We start from the raw sequence: 25777 nt of genomic DNA on the forward strand, positions 1-25777 counted from the left end.
GTTTTTTCTGGTGGGAATCAAACCTCTAACCCTGGGCAGCGGGCGCCTTGCTCTACCTAAACAGCTAAACAGGACCTTGTGTACCTTTGGGTGTGCTGTGGACCGGCTGCCTCTCGTTGTTCCACTTTGGCTTGATGTCGATGTCGTCGTCCTCGCTGTCGGAGGAGTGGGAGGAGGCATAGGAGGAGCTGTGTTCATCTACTGACAGCTCACTGTCTGAGTCCGAGTCTGACAGGGACGACGGGGGGGGGGGGGGGGGGGTGGGGATGTGGACAGATTAACCTTTATTAATGAAATACGATCAAGCCATACAAGAAAGAATTTCTCATTAAGTGAGTGTGCTGTGTGCATGTGTGTGTGTGCACGTGGATGAGACTTTGCGTATGTGCTGCCAGTACATCTGCCCATACAAGTCTATGTTTTGTTGAGTTCTGTACCTAAATAATAATGTATGAAATACAGAACCAAAAAAGACATACCGTCTCCCTTGGTGCCGTTTCTGTGGAAGAGAGGTCCATCCAGATCTGTGTGTCCTTTAGCTGTTCCTGAAGAAACACTGGGCTTCTGACCTGATTCCTCCCTACAGAGAGAGAGAGAGAGAGAGAGAGAGAGAGAGAGAGAGAGAGAGAGAGAGAGACAGGAGAGGGAGAGAAAGAAGGGAGGAAGGAAGTGAGGGAGGGAGAAGGAGTAGGGAAGGAGGCAAGTGAGGGAGCAAGAAGAGCAAGAGAGAGATGGGGAGAATGGGAAGAGGAGAAAGTATAGCATTGCTAAAAGTTAGTTCAAGCCCCGACTCGATGTTTGAGACAAGTAACGTACAGCAGCTCAAACCAGACATCGCCCACTCCAAACCACTTGTCTCTGTCGACAGCATCAACAAAAACGACCGGGAAACAGAGAAAACTGCCTTTAATCGCTTTGGCTTTCAGTGCAGCGTTCACTGTCTCCAACGGAAAGGTATTTCCCCCCCTGAGGGCGGATGAACTTTATCTGCACAAGATTTCTGGCAGACACCCAGAATTAATGAAGCACAAAGTTAGCATCCTGGCCAAATATAATAGATTGGGGTGGTGAGAGAAAATGTTAAAGAGAAACTAGGAGCTTCAAATTACACCCAAGTCCTGTAAAGGTTAAGTGGGGCAGCTTTTAATATAATAAAGCACCATAAAAAATAATGAGGATGACAAATAATTAAGACTAGTAAGACTCTATTATTAGGTGTGTTTCCTTCAGCTGGGTCAAAGTGAATAAATCAGCTTCCTGAATGTCAGAAAAGAAACACATCCAATAGAAAAATGGAGAGTATTTCAACAATTGATTAGTAAGTTGTTATTGTTTTATTGTGTCATTATCTATTTGACAAGTGCATTTCCATCACTCTTTATCGCATACTTTCTTTATCGACAAAAAGGTTTCCACCTCAAGCGAACAAAACCTTTTTTTGCGGTATTAAGTAGATGCTATTGAAATTTGCAGTTTCCATTCAGCTTGACACATAATAATTTGCAGAGAAATACTTGGATGGAAAATCTCTCCTCTTATCTAATCCTTCACCCTCCCCACCCTTCACTCCCCTCCTCTCTCTGCATCCCTCTCTTACTCCTTCCCTCCTTCACTCTTCTTCAAACACTCTCTCTCCCCTCGTCTCTTTCTATCTCTCCCTTTTCCTCGTGTGTCTCCGCTCCTCAGCAGCTGTGTGTGTCTGTTCCAGGTTGGATTGAGATGTTGTCTGGAGGGCAGAAAGCTCCTGGAGACTCTGACCCGTCTGATGGCTGATCTGAGAGAAGCTTCTGCGAGCAGCTGGAGACGGGCCAACCGCCGCAGGGAAGAGGTGTGTGTGTGTGTGTGTGTGTGTGTGCGCGCGCATTACATTCCCACTTTAACAGGTACAGTCCCATCTCCCTCCTTTCCTAAGTCTCCTACCGTTCTCTTTCTCTACCTCTCACTCTCTCTCTGCCTCCTTCTCTGTCTACCCCACTCTGTCTCTTCTTGTACCTCTTTCTCTCTCTCTCTCTTTCCCTCCTTCCCTTTCTCTCTTATCTTTCTGCCTCCCTCTCTCTTTCCCCATCTCTCCCACTCTGTCTCTCTCTCTTGGTCTTTTTGTCTCACTCTCTCTCTCCTTGTCTCTCCCATGCAGTCTCTTTCACTACCTCCCTCTTTCTTTACTCCCTCTCTCTGTCTCTTTGTCGGTCTCCCTCTCTCTTTTCCCTCTCTCCCTATTTTTCTGTGTCCCACTCTCAGTCTCTTTCTTTACCTCCCTATCTCTTTCTCTCCCTCTCTCACTTTTTGTCCTCTCTCCCACTGTCTCCTCTCTGTCTCTCTTCCTCAATCTTTCCCTCCTTCTCTCTCCACCATCTGTCTTTCTCTTTCGTTCTCTCTCTCTCTCCCTCTCTCTCTCTCTCTCTCACACACACACACACCGGCAGCACGCCGCACCACACCCCGCTCCAGGGTTTCTGCTCTCATTGACCCTGGTGTCAGCTCATATTACCCAGATGACAGCTTTATGAGCCGAGGCGTACAGTCAGACCTAACCTTGATTCTGTAAAACTGTTTAAAACACCAGGTAAATGTAACACCACTCCACCCCAATGAAAACACGGCTGACACAGCAACACGGCTGTAACACACTCAAACACACCGCTGTACAAGACAGGCAGCTGAGATTATCATGAGATGAACAGTATCCGTATCCTGGGAAAGAAATATCTCAAAAAGTCAACTGTTCAGGGATTGAATAAAGGAATACACAGAGTTTTTGGGAGATTGGCCTGTTGGTCAACTTGCCAAATAAGTGATGAGAACATAGACACCAAAATCATCCATGTGTCCCTGGTAGATCATCGCTCAATGCTAACTCTTTAGCATACACTATGTTCAGTGATAATCGGCAACTAGCATTATTCAGAGTAAGAAGACTGACATTTTAGCAATATAAAGGTATTTGTTTTTTATACATATATATGGCCTGTAGATTGCTAAATTTCAAAAATGAAATGTAATTGGCTAAATATAGCTGATGTAGCCACTTTTATTTTTGGAACTATTTCAGGTGAGCAACCACGTATTCATCCACTGTGCAGTGATTTATGCTGTAAACAGTTTCCCATCACCCACCACCTTCACTTCCTATGGAAACAGGGAAAGTAGTCCCTGCTAGATCACAACAGTATCTTATTTTAATATCACATTTCTGTGTACATTTTGCCAAGTTCCTACACAAAACCACCAGACCACATATCATTTAAGACTGCTTACCATTTAGCTTTAGAGCTGCTTCAAGTCCTTGTTTTGTCATGTTTGAGATAATGCTAGTCGCCTACCATCACTCAACATAGTGTATGCTAAAGACTTAGCATGGAGCGGTGGACTAAATGATCTACTGGGGACACATGGATCATTTTGGTGTCTATGTTCTCATCACTTAGCTGCTAAGTTGACCAACGGGCCAATCTCCCAAAAACTTTGTGCATTCCTTTAAAAACGGATGATTCCCTCATTGATGTCCATGTAGTTTTGACATTCTTCCATTCTTGAGCACATTTCATTCGTCCTCATATTATACACAACTTAAAATTTGACTTCAAGAAAATGAGTAATTTATGCTCTCAATATGTAGTATAACATAACAGCACATATGGATGGATTGTGTGTATGAATTCTAGGTATTGTGTTCCTTTGCCTTGGCGGGAGTCTTTGTGAGAGCTGGACTATGTTTCCCTGTTGGTCTGTATGAGGTTTTGCATCAACGCCATGCGCTTGCCAATCTTTGCGTGGTTTCTCATGCAAGCAGAATCACAGAATTACGATGCGAGTGTCATTCTGTGGCGGCATGCATGTGTGGAAGAAAGAAAGAAGCACCCTGGAAATTTAGAGAAACGCAGAGACCCATGTAGAGTCACCAAACTAAACTGTAAGAAGTGGAGAAGGCTGAGAACAGGGGGAGGGGAGGGTGTGTGTGAATGTGTGTCTGCGAGTGTGTGTGTGTGTGTGTGTACAAATTGGGGGCTTGGGGGTGTTAGTATGTGTGAGACATTTGATGCATCATCAGACATGCAGGGAGAGAAAGAAGGAAAGAACAAAATAGAAAGCAATTCCCACAGTAACTGAAGTAGAGAGAAAGACACACACACACACACACACACACCAAAGCCATAATACCATACATGCTTTGCACCTGTAGCAACACCATGCAGAGAGCCACCAAACACACTCTCACACTCACACACCAAATCTCACCCTCACACACTCCCTCGCCCCCTAAAACCCATCCACACACACACTCCATGCATACCACTCATGCAGCAGCGCAGTAGAAGCAGCCATGCGGTCAGTGTGTGTGTGTTGTACCTGAGTGTGTAAGCCAGGTAGCTGCTGCGGCTCTTGGCTGACCTGAGCGTGCTGTCCAGGGAGACGGTGGACTCTCCGATGGGCGAGCGGTACAGCGGCCCGTCCTCCGTGTACGTGTTGTTACAGTTGAGGGAGCGCTGAGGACGGAGGGATGAAAGGAAGAGAAGGGGAAAGGTGGGAGGGAGGAGAAAATATATCATATGTCATATATAAGGCAGAAAATATAACTTTTATTGTATAAACTTTTTTATGCTTTTAAATAGAATTAAGACCAATTTAACAACCAAAATCAAGAAAACAAAAAACAAAAAGCTATTTCCGATCGAACACAGCTAATGATAATAAACTGTAAGGGAGCAGTGCAGTGTGTTTGTGTGTGTGTGTGTGTGTGTGTGTGTGTGTGTCCACTCACAGTGAGCAGGGAGGCCCTGGTGGTGCTGGACTCGTCCGGTACGCTCTTCTTTCCCGTGAGGACGTTCTTCAGGTTCTTCCTCACCTCTTTGTTGAAGATCACATGGAAGAAGAAGATGAAGACTCCCTGTGAACGAAGAGAGAGAGTGAGAGAGAGAGAGAGAGAGAGAGAGAGAGAGAGAGAGAGAGAGAGAGAGAATTATTTCATTAACTGGACATTAGCACAATGAGAAAATCCTCTAACTACTACTACTATAAACCTTAAACCTTATCAAATAAGCCTTAAACCTTATCCATAGCTTATCTATCGAGGGTTCCTTGAGGTTTGAGAGGTCTCTTGAGAGGAAAATGACAGTTGTATCCACCAATGGCCAGCACACACACATACAGTCTTATCCTGTAACCACAGATAAAGCCACACATGAACAGTGTGTTACCTGCAGACAGCTGAAGATGGCGAACAGGTAGTGGAAGGTCATAACGTCACTGTTGACCGCCATCAGACCAAGCAGCCAGGTGGCGCTGATGAGTAACAGCAGGAGGAAGGCCATACGCAGCGCGGGACTGGGGTGAGGACACACGCACACACACACACACACATACACACATTGAACATCAGAGACGCTAAGTAAATCCATACTATGTAATAGATAAGGTTTAGATGTTGTGTTATATGTGGAATTGTGAATGTGAGTGAGAAACTTACATAGCTCCTGACTTCTCAAAGGCCTTCTGCCTGCGACCACAGGAAGCCTTGGCAGCCAGCACAAAGATGACTATGTTCACCTTTAGAGAGAGGAGGAGAGGGAGAGAGGGAGGGAGAGGAGGGAGAGAGGGAGAGAGGGAGGGAGAGAAGGAGAGAGGGAGTTTTTGAACAGAACACTTAATTCACTCTTGTATATTAGACTTTTTACAGCACTTTTTTTGATAGTTTTCTTTTTATATTACACATCATTTTGACTATTTGCGATTATAAATTTCACTATCGACTGAATGTGTGGAACCACTATAAACTCAGCCTAGGGTTAAATCTACAAATGGTCCAAATACTTCCGGAGCAAGTAAAACCACAGGAATTAGTGGTTTATTAATTTTGGACAAATTTAATTCAGGCACTCACCAGGACGACTACAAAGATGGGTCCTGCGAAGCTCCAGATGAGTGTGTCGTGGACGGACAGCCAGCAGAAATCTGGGTTCCCATAACCCTGAGGATCCAGACCCACTGCCAGGCCTGCACACACACACACACACACACACACACACACACACACACACACACATAACAGGTACACAAGAAAAAAAACATGTAAACAGGATTATAAACCTAAAAAAATCACCAAACCTGTGTTGGTGAAGCATAACTTACTTACATATCCGCCCTCTCTCCCCACATCCCTTCCTCCACCTCTTCGTCTAACCTTATGTTCAGACTGAACATATAAATGAATGCAAACTAAATGGAGGGAGGCAAATGAAGCTAGGTGGAGCTAGGTAGGCGCCTATACATTTCTTCCCCCATCGAGTATTTACAGCAGGAAAAATGTCCATTGGGTTTTGACCAATAACACTGAAATGCACAAAAACTTTATAAAAGCTAGATTCTCAAAAGAAGACATTACTGGCTGCCAAATCTGGTGCAAAAGGATTAAAATGCAATCATGATGGAATAATTTCAACCAAAACCACTAATCATAATGGCCATGACTATCGCCTGGAACAATTTTGCATCCTTAATTTTCGAGTCAATCAATCAAATTCGTGAGATTTTGCCTTGTCTCCTGCGTGAGGCTTTTGCCGGTGTCTTCCCCTCCTCACCACTTCTCCCTCCCACCTCCCTTTCCCGCTTCACCCCTCCATCTCCCTGTTTCTCCTTCCTAGCCGTCTTTAAGGGAGTGTCAGAGAGCGAGCAGACACCCAGACAGTTTAAAAACCTTCAGGTCTCATTACCCTGAGGAACTCTTCAGAGTCTGCATTAATAGTAAGTGGAGACGACCTCTGGATATCCCCCACCTCTCTCTCTCTCTCTCTCTCCTATTCCCATTTTCTCCATTCCATCCCAGTCATTTATCACTGTCATCTGTAATTTCCTTCTTTTTTCTGTTTGTCTCATTTACATCTCACCCTCTGTCTCTCTATGTCTCTCTTTCTCACACTCTGTCTCTCTCTGTTGCTCTCTCTCTCACACTATGTCTCTTTATTGGCATGATTGATAGAGAACCAATACTGCCAACGCATTTCAGTACATCACAAAGTATTTAATCCATTACATTTACCTTAGAAGTACATCATGGAGATATAAAAGTTAAAAAAAAAGACTTGAAATGGTATAAATTGAAGAATTCAGACTACAGATATACCATAGATACTGTGTTAAATTATGCTGCAATTATCTATGGAGTCAATAAAAAAGTTAAAACCTGAAAGATAAAATAAATCAATTATTTATGAGATTGTAGCATGTTGAGACAAACTTTTCTAGCAACAGTCTTTTCTTCTTCACCACACCCTACTGGAAGTTTCATGAAAACGATGGAATATATTCTTTTTAAATTTAAAGCAGTAATTAGTGTCTTATTCCCACATATTCTGGACATTCAAATAACAACTTTGTCTCTCACCATCTCTCTCTCTCTATGTCTCAATCTGTCTGTCTGTCTGTCTATCTCCCTCTCTCTCTTTGTTTCTCCTTTAGTAAGTTTCCCACGAGGATCACAGCCCCTTCAGCAGAGACGAGTCACGGCACGAACGATCCCTGACAATCTGCCATTGCTGTGTTTCTGTGTGTTTCTCTCTGTGTGTGTGTGTGTGTGTGTGTGTGTGTGTGTGTGTGTCCCTCACCAGTGATGATAGCCGGTATCCCCCAGCCCATGGCGTAGTAGAACCTCATGTGGCCGTGGTTGATGTTCCGCAGCTCGGTCAGCATGCGGTAGATATGCAGCCCCTCCACGAACATCCAGGCAAACGTGCACATGTAGAAGTAATGGAGGAGGATGGCTATCACCGTGCACACAAACTGGAGGGAGGTAAGGGGGGGAGAGAAAAGGGGGGGAGGAGGAGAGAGAGAATGAGAATGAGAATGAGAGTATGGGTCTCTGCAATTAGAGGGAATCCAAATGTAACAACAGCTTTGTCTTGAGTTTGTTTTTTCCTCCCCCCCTTCCTCTTCCTCCTACTACCTCCATGAATCCAGTTGATCAATTAAACACCCAGTTCATCCATCCATCCATCCATCCATCCTTTCATCAATCAACCAAATCTTTCAAACATAGCACATTTACGCACAAGGGAACTCTATGTGTTTTACAGTTAAAGTGACAATCCTCAACATTTTATACCAAGTTCATGAATGCTTTTACATTTGCTGTGATGTGATGTGTCTTGTGTTTCCAGCAGCAGCAACAGCGGTTTATTTGGAATCAGTAGAAGAAGAACTGGGTAGTTAGTATGAGCAGCGATAGCCGCCATGGCTGAACAGACGAAGAAAAGAGCGCCGCCTACAGAAACTCAAACTGCATCAACAGAAAATCCAAAGAAGAAGAAGTCACAGGCCCACCCACACTGTTTGATTGACAGGTGGTCTCTGGGATGTCGCCAAAATAAAAAAAAAATATGAGTCTCTCTCTCATTCCTCCATCTCCTCCCCTCCCTCTCTCCATCCTTCCCCCTCTCTCTCTCTCTCTCTCTTTCTCTCTCTACCAGAGGAATGCAGTGTATCTGGGAATGTCCCAGCAGTAGAGATATAGTAGCAATGTTGTGCAGTTGATGTGGAGATCAGAGAGAGAGAGAGAGAGAGAGAGAGAGAGAGAGAGAGAGAGAGAGAGAGAGAGAGAGAGTCTACCTAGGCAGGGTCATAAATCATCCTGCAGTTGGCCCTGGGCACACACTGACAGCATTCCACAGTTGTGACACACACACACACATATAGTACACACCTAAACACCAGTGTGTGTACAGACACACATGCACACACATACATACAGACACACATGCAGATAGAGTCCATGCACACACACAAATACATGCATACACACACAGAAATGTATGCACACACAGACATGAAAGCAAGCATGAATTCAGACACAGATGCACGCACAAACACACACAGAAACAAGTTTAAAACAAACTTTAATTGCTTTCTCGTTCTCTCTCTCTCTCTCTCTCTCTCTCTCTCTTTCTCTCTCTAGAAACTTGTACATGTATGCAGACTTGGCTTCTGTTCTCAGCAGAAAGTCAAACAGTTTGCTACCACAGCCTGTGGTGAGTCAGTGTGTGAGTCACAGTCATCCCAGTCAAAACACCAGAGAGTCAGAGCGTTTCTACAAGGAGGAAGGCAATACTCCCAGAACTTATCTTGTGCCTCTAAACCAAAGTGGTCCTAACCTGGACACCTCCCAGGACATTATTTACCCTGGTTATTGGTCTGATTTGGCCGTCTGGACTAGTCTTCATATTTGGTACCGCTGAACTTATTTTTTCATCCACCGGCCAAAGTTGGTGATGGATTCCAAAACACTCAAGCTGCTTTTTCACAGTTTTTACCAGTCAGATGTGATTGTTAGAACAGAATAGGACTTCTGAACAATGGTTGGTTACCTGCCAAAGTCAGCCCAAATTTACCAACATCTGGCTGGCAGCTAGTGGTTGGTGTTAATTTCCCACCATAGTTTCGACTGACAGTTATATCTGATGACTTGAATCTAGACACATCTGGACGACTGAAGGCCAGCAACGCAACCTGAGAGCAGGGACCTGCTACAGCCAGTGAGAGTTGAGCTTGCAAAAATAAAGTACATGATAAATTAATTGAAATGATGATGAATGATGACAATAATGATGTTGTATAAGCTACTGTGGCATCTAAATCCTCACAACTTTACACAAACTGCTTTTCTGTATGAAGTGTTGGATACAGTCGATGGGTTAATGGATGCATAGTGTCATTTCAAAACATCATATTTCCATCTTATAAAACTGTTTCCTGAAATTAATGGAGGGAAGTAAAAAGTTCCTGAGATGGAATACTTTTGTCAGAAGAAATGTCACACTTTTCAAATGGAAGATATCTAATTTTAGATTCAACACAGCTACAGCTTCTGGCTGTAGTGCTTCTTTGTCGCCTGTTTACAACCGTCCTCGTGTCTCCCCAAGACCCATGTTTCCATTTTACAAATCTCATTTCTCTCGAAAAGAGGATTACCTGTCAATTAACAGATTAATGGTGTTTTCTGTAGCGCCATTATGCACGAGATTTATCAGGTGAAAACTAAGAAGTTGTTTTGGGAAAGCTTTGCCAGGATCTACCGCCCTGAGGCCCGCTTCTGGAGACAGGTACCAGTCACAGCATGTCTCCGCTACTGGCCTGGGGAGGTGTGTGTGTGTGTATGTGTGGGTGTGTGTGGGTGTAAATGTGTATGTCTGTGTCAGCAGACTTCAAAGAATTCCCACACCTTTTGATCCTACTGTATGTGTGTGCATTACATGTATGTTTGTGGCCGTTACTGTGATCAACCCGACTCTAAAGTAGATTTAAACTTAAAACTAAACTAGATTTCAAACTTAAAACACAGCTCACCAATCAGATTTTCAACTTTAAACCCTATACCATTCTATCTCAACCCAATATGTTAGATCCTACTCCTTTTCAATTAGAGGTTTACATTAACAAAGTTACAACCAACTAATACGCTCAGTTGAGTGAGTGAAATCAAGTTAAAGAGGTTATATTTGGAGAGGGGTTTGGCATCCAGAGCATTCCTCGCCATTACAGTCATTAGCGAAGCATCAAAACACATAATCTGTCAAATAAAGGTAGACTCTCAGGTAGGCCTTGGCCCTTTGAGTCTGGTAAAGCCCCTGTCAGCGCGGCGTTAGACGGGTGCCTGCAGGCCAAACAAAAATCGTAGCATGCCTGGAAATTTCTAATACAGTAAACACCAGAGAGAGACATCTTTATCCCGCCTCAAGATCCTCCACGCCGCAAGCATAGGAAAAGTACCAACTGAGTGTGTGCGTGTGTCTATACTGTATGTGTGCATGTGTTGCTCTGGATACAAGCTCCAGCCAAATACCTAAAATGTAATTCTACCTACATTTTTGAACTAGATTTCCCTCTTTTCTATGATTTATGCATGACTCATTCCAGGTCTGTTATTCTGTATTTTTGCACAAATGTGTGCGTGTTTATTTGCTCATCTTAATCGTGGTATTAAGAGGCATAAAGATGACCCACCATATGATGAGAAACAGTGAGCCAAACTGCTTCTCTGGCAGAGTTCACATGACTGTTTAAGAGTTTAAACTCCGAGGCAGAAAGCACCAATAGTGGTGGGTGGCCCGATGTGACAGACGGCACAAAACTTCAAATTAAAAGTTGTGTTAAACATCCATCGCTAACTTTGGAAGCCCTAGAAACTGATAAACCTTAAGACCAGGGGCCAGTTGCATAAAGATAGACCTAGTCTTAGACTTAAATGTGACCTTAAGTCAAACTTGCTATAGACACGTATATTTACCCGTTCCTACAACTTCTTGATTGTTGTAGATCTCTGTGTTGTTTCTGTCTCGTTCTCTTCTTCAGGTCTTTCCAAAAAACAGAGATTTGCCGTCTTTTATGAAACTTCTATGAAGCTTCAGTATTTAAACTTCCCACTCACAGTTAGGCCGACTCGTTGCCATAACAACGAAGTTCTTAACTCAAGATTAGCCAGGGGGAAGGTGGCTATCTTTCCTACCTCAAAATAAGTCAGTCGTAATATTTAAGTGACAGACAGTCTTAATTAGCCTAGTCCAACCTGAGAATCTAAGACCAGTCTAAGGCTTTGACTAGTCTTAAACTAGCTTTATGCAACTGGCCCCCCCCAGATATGGGGTTAGAATTTTAAGTGTAAAATTTGAGGTTTTGTTATGTTTTTGCTTGCATTTCGCTTGTTAGGATACAACACTTCCATGGCTTTTCAGTAAAATATGAGCAGATATTGGATGAAATTTCCTGAATACTGTCATGTAAGAACGTGCATAACTCCCTGTCCAAATGTGATAAGCAGAGCAAGCTTGCAGATGATGCTTTGCTACCATACACCATCCTAAACTTCGAACCCTGTACATGCACTAGACACTCACAGTGTCTAATCCACAACTCACCGGGTTGTCGGTCTGGTTGATGCCGAGCAGGAAGACGAGCTCGGAGAAGAAGAGCGCCGCCACCAGGTTCCTGTGGATGGCGTGGAGGTTGGAGCGCAGCCGGCGAAGGAGGCAGAGCAGGATGAAGGTGAGGAGGAGGAGGAAGAGGGAGACCGACAAAGTGGTGTAGGTGACGATCTTCAGGGGGAGCACATCTCCGTGCTGCGGAGAGGGAGGGAGGGAAAGAAAGAAACAGTCAATTTATTCATTCACCATTGGAATTGGATGTTTTACATGTGGTTTAAAGTTGATAAATCTTTTTGGTATACCTCTCTCTTGGAGATGTCCATGAGCACGGCGAAGCTGGTCATGTGGTTACACTGACAGCTGATGTGGCTGTTGTTCCTGTTGAGCAGCTCACAGCCCTTAGACGACCAACCGCCTGTCCCTCCGATCCTAAACACACCAACACACACACGCGCACACACACACACAAGTAGGGAGTGAGGTAGAAGTTCGAATGCTAACGAACTAGTCACGCTCTGCCACTGCAATCAAAACAATAGGGTGCAAAAACAACATTATGAATACATTTTTATTTGCAGAAGTTAATCTCAGGGCTTTTGAATGATCTGGGGTGTGTGTGTGCGTGGGTGAGAGAGACACAAAGAAGAGTCGATTCACGCTGACAGTGTCTTGCGTGGCGTTGGGGGAAAGGGAGGGAGGGAGAATGAAGGAAGAAAGAAAGATAAAACGCGAAATAGAAAGAAAGCAAGCGAGAAAGATCGAAACAAACAAACATTTGTGTGTGTTTATCGGTGGAAACGTCCGACTCACGCGATGGAGTGGTTCCAGAAGACGCAGACAGGCTTGCTCCTCTCCTCGGTCTCCAGCAGGGTGTACTCCAGGGTGATGGGGGGGTCCAGGATGGGAGGGAGGGGCGGACCCTCGCTGTGCACCGCGGCGCTCACTATGGCCGTGTTGATCACCGGACGGCTGGGGAGCCTGGAATGAACACATGAATGAACACACACAAGCGGCTGAACGCATGCAAGCATCAACATATGAAGAGTGAAAAGGAGGGAAAATAATATGTGAAATTCATCATTCAAAGTTAGCAACCAAAGACTTAAGTTGCCAACTATCCTTTAAAAAGTACCACAATTTCTTGGCTCACAAATGCAGAAACACAGACACACACATAATCACACACATGCACTCACACACACATCTGCACACACACATACACGTAAATATTTTTATCATGTATACTATAAATGTAGACTCAAAGGTTATTTACATTTGGGCATATTCGCTCTAATCTTTTTGACATTCACTTTATCTTGCTATTCTTATCTTGGAAACCTATTTTGGTAACTCTCTCTCCCTCCACACACTCCCACCCATATTCAGCCTTTTTTAATAACTTAGCGACCACCCAAATAGAAATTTACAGGCCTACGCTAGCACTGATACGGCAATTCTTCCAAACACACCTAAATATTATGACGTATTTATGTCATGTACTGTTGAACGATCAAATATTTCCATGTGCAACCCAACTCTCTATATGCTGGTGTCATGTTCTGCTAATCTTGAATTGTACAGAATATAGATGAATTATATACACAGGTATATGGACAGTATTGTGAGTTCAGACACAGTGTGTATTCTCATTATTCCCCACCATAAAATGTAATTTATCATTCTTTGAGGCTCTGCTTTCAACTGGCATGCATTAAACATAATTTTGACTGGATTATGCCTTAGTTAACTTAAGTTCTGCAAAGTTTGTGAGAAAGTTTGTCTGTAGTTTACCCTCCCAATGCTCAATGTCTGAAAAAATATGTTTGTTAATGATGCTTTGACACTACATATGGCAGTGCAATGCATTCCAAAATATACTAGTAGTTTTAAGATAATGATGTACAAGACATTTATAGTGTTTTTTAGCAGATGTCGATAGTCTACCTGAGGCTCCTGCGGTCGGGGTCGAATCTCTCCGGGAGGAGCTGGCCCAGTGACCTGTACACTATCACCACGGCAACCGGCAGAGGGGCGGCGGGCTCGGCGTGGCGGCGTTCCCTGTTGGACATCGTGTGCTCCTCCTCCTCCGGGGGCTCGGTGCGGCCTGAGGGGGCGGGGCTGGGCTCCACTGAGGTAGACGGAAAGAAGGGGGAGAAAGAAATAGACACAGACGGAGAAATAAACATGAAGCATCTGACTAACATCACGATTTAAACTTAGTGTATTATATTCAACATTTCTGAAGTATAACGCTTCAGGGATGCAATGACGTCGGACAAAAGCATAAAACAGTCCGGTAGAGGAGGGTGAAGCGTTTGCAAAGAAGAACTAGTTTCTTTCTCATTTAATTTTATTCCATTCCTATCTTTATTCTCCCAGTGTTCCTACCTCTGTGCTCCTGAGGGCGGAGGTTGAACTGGGGGAAGTGGACGGAGGACCTGAGCTCTTTGGGGAAGGCCTCCTGGATCTCCTGGAACCGAGGGAACGCCGCCCTCTCTGGGTCGGACACATCCAGGTAGTCCACCGTTACGACTGGAGGAGGAAGAGGACAGGAGGCAGGGGCAAAGAGGAGAGAGCAGGAGGAGAGGGAGGGGAATTGGGGAAGGGAAAATAAGAGTAAACAATAGGAATGAAGGGATGAAAGGAGAGGTAAAACGCATATTATATGTCAAATGAGGACAATGCGCTCGCTTGACAAAGCCTTGAATGTTGTCAGTCAAAATGTGGAGGCCAAGAACAGATTAGATCTAGTGTTACTGAAAAACAACCTGGTAATTAGCATAGATTAACATCATTATGGGTGATTGTGGGTGCAGATGCATTATGTTTACGGCTCCTCCACTCACTCATGTTGTCTGTGACGATGGTGAAGGGTTTCAGGTAGGTTTTCCTGACGTTCTGTGCCAGCGTGTTGGCGTACTCCTCGAAGCTCCGCAGCAGATGGGCGGTGCCGCCGTCCGTCCTCTGGATCTGCTCCCAGTGCTCCTTGGTGTCAGGATCCAGTATGGCGCTGCCGGCTCGCACCAAGTTCTGCAAACAGAATCCAGAATGAGGGGATTTTATTGCCGTTCATTTGCTGTCTTTAATCAACTGATAATGTAGATAATTATCACGAATGCTCTTCACATTAAAGCATTAAATAATAGTAAACATGAGATAATTTGTTTCTGGATTTGAGTGAATGAAGGATTTTATGGTATATTACTGTACATTATTCAAGGTGAATGCATCACACAATTACTGTTAACTCAAAATACTAATTAGTCTCATCTTCTCTAAACCATGCATTTGAAACCCTGCTAAAGCAACAGCGGATGGTGGATGTCCTAGAAAACAACAAGACAGATGGATCGAGTTGCTCTCCCAGTACGGACCGACCAGTGGAGGGCAGTGTGCCACCAGTGCTCCCAGTGCAACAGACTGGGTTTCCCAAAACTCTGCTAGCTCTAAGATCTTCTCCAACAAAAGAGAAGTTCATTTGAAATTGTATTCCATTCACCAGGGATCAAGTGATTACTCTAAATCACCTTGTAGAAGTCTGCAGCAAATAAAATAGTATGAAAACAAACTGATATCCTGATGTTTTTCTTCTGTACCTCATTGAACTCTGCATCCTGCATGGCGGTGAGGTCGAATCCCGCCTGCCGGCTCTCGTACTGCAGCACCCGACTCAGCAGCTGGGCGGCCGTCTTCACGTCGTTGCCGTAGTAACGCTGGGTGTTGTTGGTGGCGTTGTGAAGCAGGCGCACGATGGCCTTGGAGCGCTCGCTGTCCATCCGCGAATCGTTGCGACGCAGGTCCTCGTTCTGGAGGAATGGAGGAGGAGGGATGGAAAGAGGGATGGACGGAGGGATGGAATAAGAGCAGGCCAAGGCAAAAGACAGCAGAGTAGTTGCGGTGAAAAATAATATAAATCGGTCAATCCAATGAATAGTGAAACGTTGAGAAGTTTAATCCCCAAGTGTTATGTTCGGGTTGAACCAACAATAGGTGCAATACTTTGTTCAAGTCGCCTACAGACTGATCTCAAATTACACTTTGGTGGAAAAACATCAACTGCCAGTAGATGCACCTCCAAACAAACAGTAGAACAAAATCCCTACATCTCCACATAAAACTCTCTCTCTCTTTCTGCTGGTTGTTAGATTATTCTATGTGCTTTTTGAGGGCTGAAAAGAGTAAAAAGCAGGGAAAAGGTAGAAGAAGAGGAAGCTCCAGGTTTTATCAGGTCTAGTACTCACCAATTTCTTCAGGTGGGAGAAGGTGACGGTGGTGCAGTTGAAGAGCTCAGGCGGCAGCCAGCCCTTCTCGTCGTTGCAGTGGCGGATGGCCGTACCTGCAGAGAGACAAGGGAAGGAAAGGAGAGGAAAGTTAAGTCAAGTTTCCAGCAAGAATTTGGCTGACGGTGACGTGCAGGAATCGGTCAGGTTCAATGTCAACCCATACAAGCACAACAGTTTCACAGTATGATATGACATGGCAAAAAATCATTTTAAAACAGCTTTGGAAACTGTTTTGTTCTGGTATCAGAAAGATATTTAGGTCTCCATTTCACAAAACATTGCAGGTAGCAGCTATGAACGACTGCAGACATTGTGTCAACCTTCATTTTAGCACTATATTTACACAAGTTCAACATCTAAATGTTTGCTGGGTTCCTTTCATTGCAGGACAGCCAGGCCGGTGAAATGAGTATCAAATGTTTACTGCAGGGATCAAACGTGTAAAGATTCAGTTGCAGGACTGTAAACACCAGGTCAACCTGCCACCAAGAATAAAGTGATTCTCAGCAGTCTGGGGCAAAAGAGTTTTTGAAAACTTTTGACTGATTTGAACTTGATTTTAACTTAAGTGTTGTGTCCTTTTTTGAGTTTGTGTCAATGTGTGGTGAGTAAAAACAACAAAGACACTGAACTCCTGTCTGCTCAGCCTTTGTAAGCTACAGTGGAGAAGAGCAACAGCTAAATGCTTTAAAATGTAAAGTTGATGCACCCATAGAGGATGAAATATTTGAAACAGATTTGTCCTCAGTCTGTTTTAGGTTGAGAAAAGAGCTCATATAAATCTCCTCAAATGCTCTTTTCATCAGTCGCAAACAGAGAAACAGTTAAATGAGAGGGTGACTAGAAACGTTACCAAATAAATTGCCCAACGAGTCTGTGGAGGGACAACAAAGGGGTTGCCATGGTGACGGTGGTAACTAAGAGGTAACCAGGGAAGTGACAGTGCTTTATTGGGAACAGGTCAGTGAACTTGAGTCTTGACTTCACCTCTATTGTCTCGGTCTCTCTACCTCTCGCTTTCTTTCTCATACACACACACACACACACACACACACACACACACACAGAGAGAGAGAGAGAGAGAGAGAGGGCCAACTCTCTCCCTAACAATACCTGGTGTTTGTATCTAAATGCCTCTAGTGATCAGGCCTTTACATGATTGGCTAATAAGAAGTCTCTACTGGATTAACAGACCAATCAGAGAGCTGCCTTATTATTGTGGAGTGTTTAGAGAGAGAGAGAGAGAGAGAGAGAAAGAAAGAGAGAGAGAGAGTTGATAATGTTCAGGTGGCTCATGGCCAGGAATAGCACGCATACACATTACACCATAATTCATTACACCATAATTGTATATAACATATTGTATATAATGTACATAATATATTAGCATAGCTACAATCAGTATGTTTCTTCTTCTGTGTTTTGTTTTGGCGAGCGTTCACAGAGAAGTCAGTTGAAGCATCTGATCTGTATGCAGTCGAACCCAAGTGGCTCGCACATTATTTTGACTCCATCCAGGACTAAATAATTGCTTCACGTGTTCCTCTTGTCATCAGAGGGATTGAACGCCACTCACCGATGGATCCTTTGGGACAGTTCATGGCGGCGGGGCGTCCAAACTTGGTCTTAGGCCACCAGATGCCTGCGTCAAACGCCTTGGGACAGCCTTCATACACCACTGTGGAGGGGAGGGCACAGGACACACACAGTGAAGCACGGTGACTAAAGGTCTGACTTTGGTTTGAAGATTTACTGAGGCTGGCACCAAGAAATCACTCACACTGCCTTCAAGAGCCTGTAGGTAAACACACAGCATTCCTCACCCACAAATTTTACAACACACCATGTCAGGGAAGATGATAAAAACTAAATATCTGTCTGAAAATATTAGGTGATGTTTACATTTGTGGCATTTGTAAATACAGCAAACCAGAGTAAATCTACTTCTGGCTCAGTATACATAGCATATTTGCTCAGGATGCAAAAACAGATCAATACTTGACCAGGTAACAAACTAATTACCAATGACTAATGGGTTAATTGACTGACCGGCAGACTTACAAATGGAACAAGTAACACTTAACTAACTATCTTAATCCTATCCTTAAGTATCTGAACTAACTAAAACCAACTAACATACTTAGTGACAGACTTACAAACCGAGCAAGTAATTACCTGACTGAAGAATCAACTTACGAACATATAAACAACTGCTTGAACTAACACCTAAACTCAACTACTTTCAACACAAACATTACAGTGTCAAAGGTTGGAGCTTCCACCTGAGGACAGACGCCATCTTGACTCATTAACCAACCCACCTTATGTAACAGCCAGCCAGACCAGCGCAGTGACATTCAGCCTCATTAATCCTACGGAGCTATTACACAAGCCGCGATACATAATGCATGTCGGCATATCTGGGTTAATAAATCTCTCCACAGCAAGCCAGGTTGAGACCTGCAGACTTGTGGGCTGTTTGTGGCTTCTCTCAGTAGCGCAGTCCCAGGCTTGTGTCACAAGGCCTTTAATCCCACTGTGTTTTATTAACTCTTATGAGTCTCTTCCCTGCCATGACACAACTTGTCCAATCTGACTGAGCTGACTTTATCTGAGCTGGTTGTCTATGAAAAATTACCTCGTGTACAAAAAGAATTTGACATGGAAAATACGCTTTTTGCAGTTTTTATGGACCATCAAACTCGTAATAATGAGATTTTTTATACATTAACAACATAAACAAACCTTTTACATTTGATAAAATACATGTAAAAATCAAGGTGGCAGTGATAAATCAAGCTGCAATCTTCACATAACTATTATTTTCACGTTTCCGTTTTTCAGATCGTATTTCCCCTTAAACTGCATTATGGGTATATAAATCTTTGAGGACCATTCCTGCTAAACCACAAGGCAGTCTGCCGTCTTTGAAGGCTGGAGTGACGCTAACCACAGAGTTAATGTGTGTGGTCTGAGCAGCCCAGAGCTGACAGACCGGTATGAAGCCTGCCGTGGATGAGACCGGGCCCGGTTCCTTCAGAGAAAACACTCATCTCTCCTCACTTCATTCTTCCCTCCTCGCCTTACTTTTATCTTACTTCCTTCTTTCCCTTTCCTGCCTTCCTCTCTCCTGTCCTCTTGTCTTTCCCCCCTTCCCTTCCTTACTCTCTCCCTTCTTTCATCCCACCTGTCCTATCACTCTCCCTCCCTACCTCCTCTTTTTCCTTTCTTTCCTTTCTCTCCCCCTCTCTACTTCTCTCCCTCCTGTCCTCTTTTCCGTCCTTCCATCCTTCCTGCCTTCCCTTTCTTCCCTTTTTCTTTTCCTCCTTTCTGCCTTCCATATTTACTTCATCCCTCGCTCCATCCCTTTCCTTCCTTCCTTCCTTCCCTCCCTCCACCCTCTTCCTTCCTCTCTTCCTTCCTTACTTCCTTCCTTACCTCCTTAATACCAGTCTTCCTTACATTGATTCCTTACTGACTTACATTGAAAATAAGGCTTTTTCACCTTCCAAAGCCCATCTTAACTCAAAATATAGGTCTGTTTCGCTTCATTGTTTACATATATTACTAACAATGCAATAAACGTTTTAAAGCTTTATAATACATGTAAAACTTGTATTTGGCTGTCACATACTTAACTTAAAAATAAATCAATTTGAGAGCGAAAAATAATGTCTTAAATCCACTTAAAAAATAAATAAAGCAAAATGGGAAGCAACAGTGTTTCAACAGGGGGCACCATACTGCAAATAAAGAATTTACGCGGTTTACGCAGATAAAAAGTCTGAACACATTCACTGACTGTGAAGTGCTCATATTGGGTCAACAAACAGTAAGCAGACAGACATTCAATTTCTATTAGGGACTTTGTGGCTTTGTCTTCCCGCTTTCTATTCATCACTACTGTATTGTGTGTGTGCAGTGTCGGTGCCAAGTTAGCCTGCTAGCCAGACTTGCCTCTTCTGCTTGACTGGATGGCAACAAAGAGGCCAAGTTAGCTCAACTGCAACACCAGCAGATGTGAGCGACAGCGTTTGTCTCCTTTTGACACTTCATCTATTGATACAGCCCGCTTTGTAAACTATAGAGCATTTAAAGGAATAATACACCCAAATTTGGAAATTATTACGCACTATTATCCTTGCTTTGCATTCCGAATAATTGAACGGTTCGGTTCTAAAATGCGATTTCCGCTTAGAGAAAAGAAAAAATGACCGGAAATTCATGGTTTCAGGTTTCATATACAACCATAATCCCATTCCAAAATATGTAAATACTTTGAAAACGTCTTGTAATAGCTATCTATATCTTTAATTACTTTCTTTAATGCCTTGTTCTTCAACCTACACTTGTATTGTCTATACTTCTTTTCTATTTTCTGTTTTAATGACCCAGTTCTGATTAATAAAGTTAATCTTATCTCATCCTATGTTAAATTTCTGACATATCGCTGTCAAAAAAGATCTTTTCATTATTCAAAGTACATGAATTCACGTACCTTCGCAGCCAGCGGCGGTGACTTCAGCGAAGGGGTTGTCACAGCGGTTGCACTGGCGACCTATGACCCCGCCCTTGCAGGGACACTGTCCGGTGTGCGGGTCGCAGGTCTTGAACTCGGAGCCCACAGGGAAACACTCACAGGGGTAACAAGTGTCCTCACCCTCCGGACGGTAGTAGTTATCCTGCAGGGGGAGAAAGGGGAAAGACAGATGGAGAGAGAGGAAAAGAGGGGATGGAGAAAGGGAAACAGAGGTAGAAAGAGGGAAGGAAGGAGGGATATGGAGGTAATGAGAGGTGGGGAAAAGGAGGGAGAAGAGGGTGGAGAAATATGTGGAAAAGATGGAGAGATGGAGGAGAGGAAGGAGAATGTATAAGTAATGAGAGAGGGATAAACACAAGGAGAGATTGAGTAAGGGAAGAAGAAAAGAGATTTTCTCCTCATCATTCATCCCAACGACATCAATGTCTACCAGTCTGTCATCTTGTCTTTATCAAATCTATTTCAATTTCAGTACTGTTAAGTCCAACACAGGGATGTAATGGAGGATAACCACACTCAAACTCAGTTTACTGATCTTTTTTATTTGCAGAATAGAGTTGAATTGAAGAATATAGTTTAGCCACCTTTGTAGGCTGACATTAATCTTAATGAGGTAAATTTATAGTATCAAACTGATTGAATTGGATTAAATACTGCCAGAGCTTTTTTCCCTGTGTCTGCCTTCTTAATCTGTCTAAATAAAGAATAAAACCACTGAAGGTGATTGTACAGCCCTTTTAACTTTTAACTTAAATATATATATTTCAATTGAAAACAGAAGCCAAGGCATTTTTCTAAGTATTCTTTTACCCTTGATTCCAATGAGCATCATTTTTGCAAACATACTTGAAACAGACTAATTTGGAGAAGAATAAAACAAAGACGCACTCTGGTATATGTGTGTATATATATATATATATATATATATATATGAGGGGATGAATCAAAATGAAGGCATGTTTTTACCTTGCAGCGACACTCTCCACTGGTCTTGTTGCATTCTGGGTGAAATCCTCTGTTAACGTCACAGTTGCAGGGTCCACACATGGGACTGCCCCACCAGCCTCGAGGACACGGCTTCTCCGCCCTGACAACACACACAACGACAGTTTAGCACAGTGAGGCAAGGCCAAAAGACACTGCAAAAAGTATCAATCTTTAACAGGGCATTTCATCTTGTATTCAGTGTTACATTGTAATTTGTCTTCAAGTAAGTGAAAAAAAATCTGACAATCTGCCAATTTCAAGAGAATACAAAAGACATGAAAAAATCTAAATTAGTTACTGATTAATAGGCAAAAAATATTAATTTTAAAAATCAAGTTAAGCTTGTATTCAGTCTTAAAATCAGATTTATCTTCAAATTAGTAAAGAAAATTCTGAAAATGGGCCCAGGTAATTTCACTTATTTACAGTGCAGTTTCTTTATGCCATGTTTTTTTTTGTCTCTGCTCTCCTGAAATTTGACAACTTGAATTATGTGGCGCTCAGTAACAGTGGTAAGCACATGCAGAATCTCATTTTTATCACATTCAAACATTTTCAAACATGGTTATATAAGCCCAGTGAGGTGAAAGAGTAGACAAAACGCAACTGGAAAAAAACAAATCCTAATCATTCTTTACTACACGGGAGCATCCGATCCAAACTAAAACACATTTTCTTTTTCATTTTTTGATTGTCAGTAGGCCTGTCATGACTCATCAGGTCATGACTCATCAGGTTTTGTTGCTAACTTGGTACCAGCATAAAAAAAAAAAAATCTGATAGCTAACTACCTGGTAGCTTAATCGTCAACTAAATGCTCTTTATCGCCATGGATCTAGAATAAACTTCCTACACTTTCAAGACAGTGAGTCAAGTGTGACTCATTCACACACACACACACACACACCTGGACACACACACACACTCTCTCTCTCTCTCTCTCTCTCTCTCTCAGGAGACGTGATCTCCAGCTTTGTGATGTGATCTGATAGGGGCAGAGCGGAGTCGGAGGCTGGTGGAGACTAAACACCTGTGGAGGATCAGTCAGGCGTGGAGGGGGAATCCCACATCCTGCCTGAGACAGGAAGTGATGCGTGTCATAGGGGTCAGGGGTCAGGGGGTAATGACTGGCTCGATCAGGGCTGGTTAATGCATGTGTTTTTGCACTTTGCTTACAATGCAGGTCTACATGCCGCAATACGTTCTGTACATATAAATAGAGTTCTATAGACTTGTTAATGTAAATGTGACACATTGTGTATATTTGCTGTAAATTCACATATTTGCTTTTTCAGTTTTCCATATCGCCCTCACTGTTATATACTGCCTATATTTTGATATTTTACATAATGGTTCCATTTTTTTTTGTTTTTTGTAATGCTATGTGTGTATATAAGGAAATCCATACATGTACTGTAGGTAAAGATGTAAGTAATCGATAGTCTTTCTCATACTTGTTGAAACTGTTGGCTGCAATATAGTTACATAATCTCAATAGTTTATATTTTATTTTTTTCCCTACTGGATCCTTTTACCTTTTGCTGCTGCAACCAACTGATTTCCCCACGGGGATCATTACAGTTTCATCTTATCTTGTCTCATCTTAAGTTAGCAGCTCACAGATCCAATCTCAGCACTGCACTCGTTATGACAAAGGAGTGCGTGTGTGTTTGTTTGTGTGTGTGTTTGTGTGTGTGTGTGTGTGAGAGAGAGAGAGAGAGAGAGAGAGAGAGAGAGAGAGACCATGTGAGTGTGTGATAGTCTACCTGTGTGTGTACGAGCATCTATCTGTTGGTGTGTGAGTAAATTAGAAGGACTGGATAAGCTCCCACTTTCACCTGATAGTTTGATCATTTCTTTTCGATATGAGATCTCTCCTTTCTCTCTGTCTCTCTCTCTCTCTTTCTCCCTCACACACGCAAACACACAAACACTATCAAGCTCAGATTACAGACTAATAAAGCCGCTCTGAGAGAAGCTGGGCGACAGGACGTTGGCAACAGTACAAGAGCCTGGTAAGAGCCTAATATAACCAAAGGAGATTAGTTGGCTCTTTCACTGCGGGCCGCAAAGTCCACACGTCTGCTATGAAAATCAACACACCGCTTCATTTTTAACATCTGGATATGAAGAGCTCTGTTCCAAAATGCTATCTTTCAGATTGTGGAGTAAAACATCATTATCTGAAGTTTATCATTTGGTATCTCTAAAATATAGAGAAAGCAGTCTGTATAAGATCACATGGGCTGTTGTTTGTAATGGCAAGAGCTGCATTTCAAGAGTTTAATTCCAAAAAGAGTTCAACACCTTTTGAAAACAAGGGATATCTACACTTACAAAATGATTGGTAGCACAAAATTGAAGGATTGTAGGTAACATGAGCCCTTCAAACTTCAAAATCATCATTATCGGTGCATCCTACTTGCCTGGTAAGCAACAAACACACACACACACACACACACACACACACACACACAGGAAAGGAGCTTACTTGTTTTCGCAGTACTGGCCGTAGTAGCTCTGTCCACATTCACAGGTGTAGCCGTGGGAGGAGCTGGGTTTGCGGACGCAGGTGGAAACGTGCTCACAGGGGTTGAGCTGACAGGCGTCCACACACTCCTTCCCAAAGTAACCTGCGGGACAGAGGCGTGGACAGAGAGGAGAGAGTGAACACAACGACACCAAAGCTCACTAAGCGATATTTAAAAAGGTACCGAGAGATTCCAACCCCAACATTTTTGTTGTTGTTGGAAGCAAATTGTTCAACATCTGATCAGCCATATCACATAATATCTTTCATCATCATATAACAATGATTGTTATTGATTGGATGGATATCTAATTTTAGAGAACTCTGAATATGCATTGAGCCTTCAGGCAAAGAACTTTCTCTCTGCTTTCAAGTTAAATAGGGGTCAGTTTTTGAGTGTGTTTTTGACTGTTTTGAATGTGTGTGTGTGGGAGCGATGATGGGCTTGTGAGAACAGGCGTGTGTTTATGTTAACCAGCATATACAGGGGAGTGAAAGTGTGGGTGGTGTGTGATCTTTATTTATCCAACTAAAGTTGACTGAGCATGCATGCTCTTTTTCATACACACACATGCACATTCTTGCTTAAGGTTGTCTCAGATGTGTGTCTATGCATGTGTGTGTGTGTGTGTGTGTTACCTGGGTCGCAGACGCAGGTGTGCGTGCTCCAGTCGTCGCTGCAGTGGCTGTTCTCGGGACAGATGTTGGAGTCACAGGGGTCGGCCAGGTCGCAGCCCTCCTCCACGCGGATCTTCAGCCCCTGAGCCATGTTCACATTGCCCACGTTGTTGGACGTCTCGCCCATACGCACGCCCTGATGGAGAACACACATTGATGAAGAAGAAGAAGAAGAAGAGGAAGAAAAGGAAGAAGAAGAAGTAGATGAAGAAGGAGGAGGAGGAGGCGGAAAGGAGGGACAAGAAGCAGAAGCAGCAGCAGAACAAGAAGAAGATAAAGAAGAAGAACAAGATAAAGAAGAAGACGGGGGAAGTGGAAGAAGAAGAAAATGAGGGATAAAGAGACGAAGAGAGGAAAAACCAAAAGGTGCAATCAAAAACACAAGCACACATGAACATAAACATCCATGAGTATTAAATAGGTAGACAGATAGGATGATAAAAAGTTTACTACTGCTAGATTAGTGTCATAATTCACACCATAGATGTGATAGAATAGAAACACACACAGACTGACCTGTATGCAGCCAGTGAATCCCTTGTTGACATGGTTGCCCTCCCCAGGCAAACCGCCCACATAAAGGGTTCTCAGCTTCAGACCTGGGAGGTCATTACCGATCTCCACTGACTTCTGCTCACATACACACAAACACACACACACACAGTTATATTAATTTGCTTAACCTCTATCTAAACTTATTAGCATTCTTCAAATCAAAAACCTCTAAATCAAGAAGTCTTGACACAGCCCGTAAAAGTCAAATTCAAAACTGAATGTGTGTGAGTTAATGCAGGACTGTTTTCACATGTACAGTAAGTGCGTATCCTCGTCTCCGTGTGACCTCATTTGGCCC

General features: G+C 43.2%; 1 protein-coding gene across 3 annotated transcripts in view; it reads right to left on the minus strand.

Annotated features, from left to right (window-relative positions):
* Positions 1-25777, minus strand: part of celsr1a (cadherin EGF LAG seven-pass G-type receptor 1a) — a 112387-nt gene that overhangs the window by 4007 nt on the left and 82603 nt on the right. For 2 of the 3 annotated variants that reach the window (XM_078281949.1, XM_078281950.1), the window contains exons 12-33: positions 25441-25554; positions 24886-25060; positions 24208-24349; positions 21696-21816; positions 20688-20871; positions 17766-17867; positions 16148-16242; positions 15503-15712; positions 14753-14936; positions 14295-14438; positions 13851-14034; positions 12717-12884; positions 12209-12335; positions 11901-12101; positions 7599-7773; positions 5879-5991; positions 5465-5544; positions 5196-5322; positions 4760-4885; positions 4348-4484; positions 480-580; positions 85-228 (exon numbers count right to left, since the gene is read on the minus strand). In XM_078281949.1, coding sequence (XP_078138075.1) covers positions 85-228; positions 480-580; positions 4348-4484; positions 4760-4885; positions 5196-5322; positions 5465-5544; positions 5879-5991; positions 7599-7773; positions 11901-12101; positions 12209-12335; positions 12717-12884; positions 13851-14034; positions 14295-14438; positions 14753-14936; positions 15503-15712; positions 16148-16242; positions 17766-17867; positions 20688-20871; positions 21696-21816; positions 24208-24349; positions 24886-25060; positions 25441-25554 — 3154 coding nt within the window. The remainder of the gene's footprint in view (positions 1-84; positions 229-479; positions 581-4347; positions 4485-4759; positions 4886-5195; positions 5323-5464; positions 5545-5878; positions 5992-7598; positions 7774-11900; positions 12102-12208; positions 12336-12716; positions 12885-13850; positions 14035-14294; positions 14439-14752; positions 14937-15502; positions 15713-16147; positions 16243-17765; positions 17868-20687; positions 20872-21695; positions 21817-24207; positions 24350-24885; positions 25061-25440; positions 25555-25777) is intronic. The other variant, XM_078281951.1, reaches the window with a different exon arrangement.

Source organism: Centroberyx gerrardi, chromosome 24 (assembly GCF_048128805.1).
Source record: "Centroberyx gerrardi isolate f3 chromosome 24, fCenGer3.hap1.cur.20231027, whole genome shotgun sequence".
NCBI lineage: Eukaryota > Metazoa > Chordata > Actinopteri > Beryciformes > Berycidae > Centroberyx > Centroberyx gerrardi.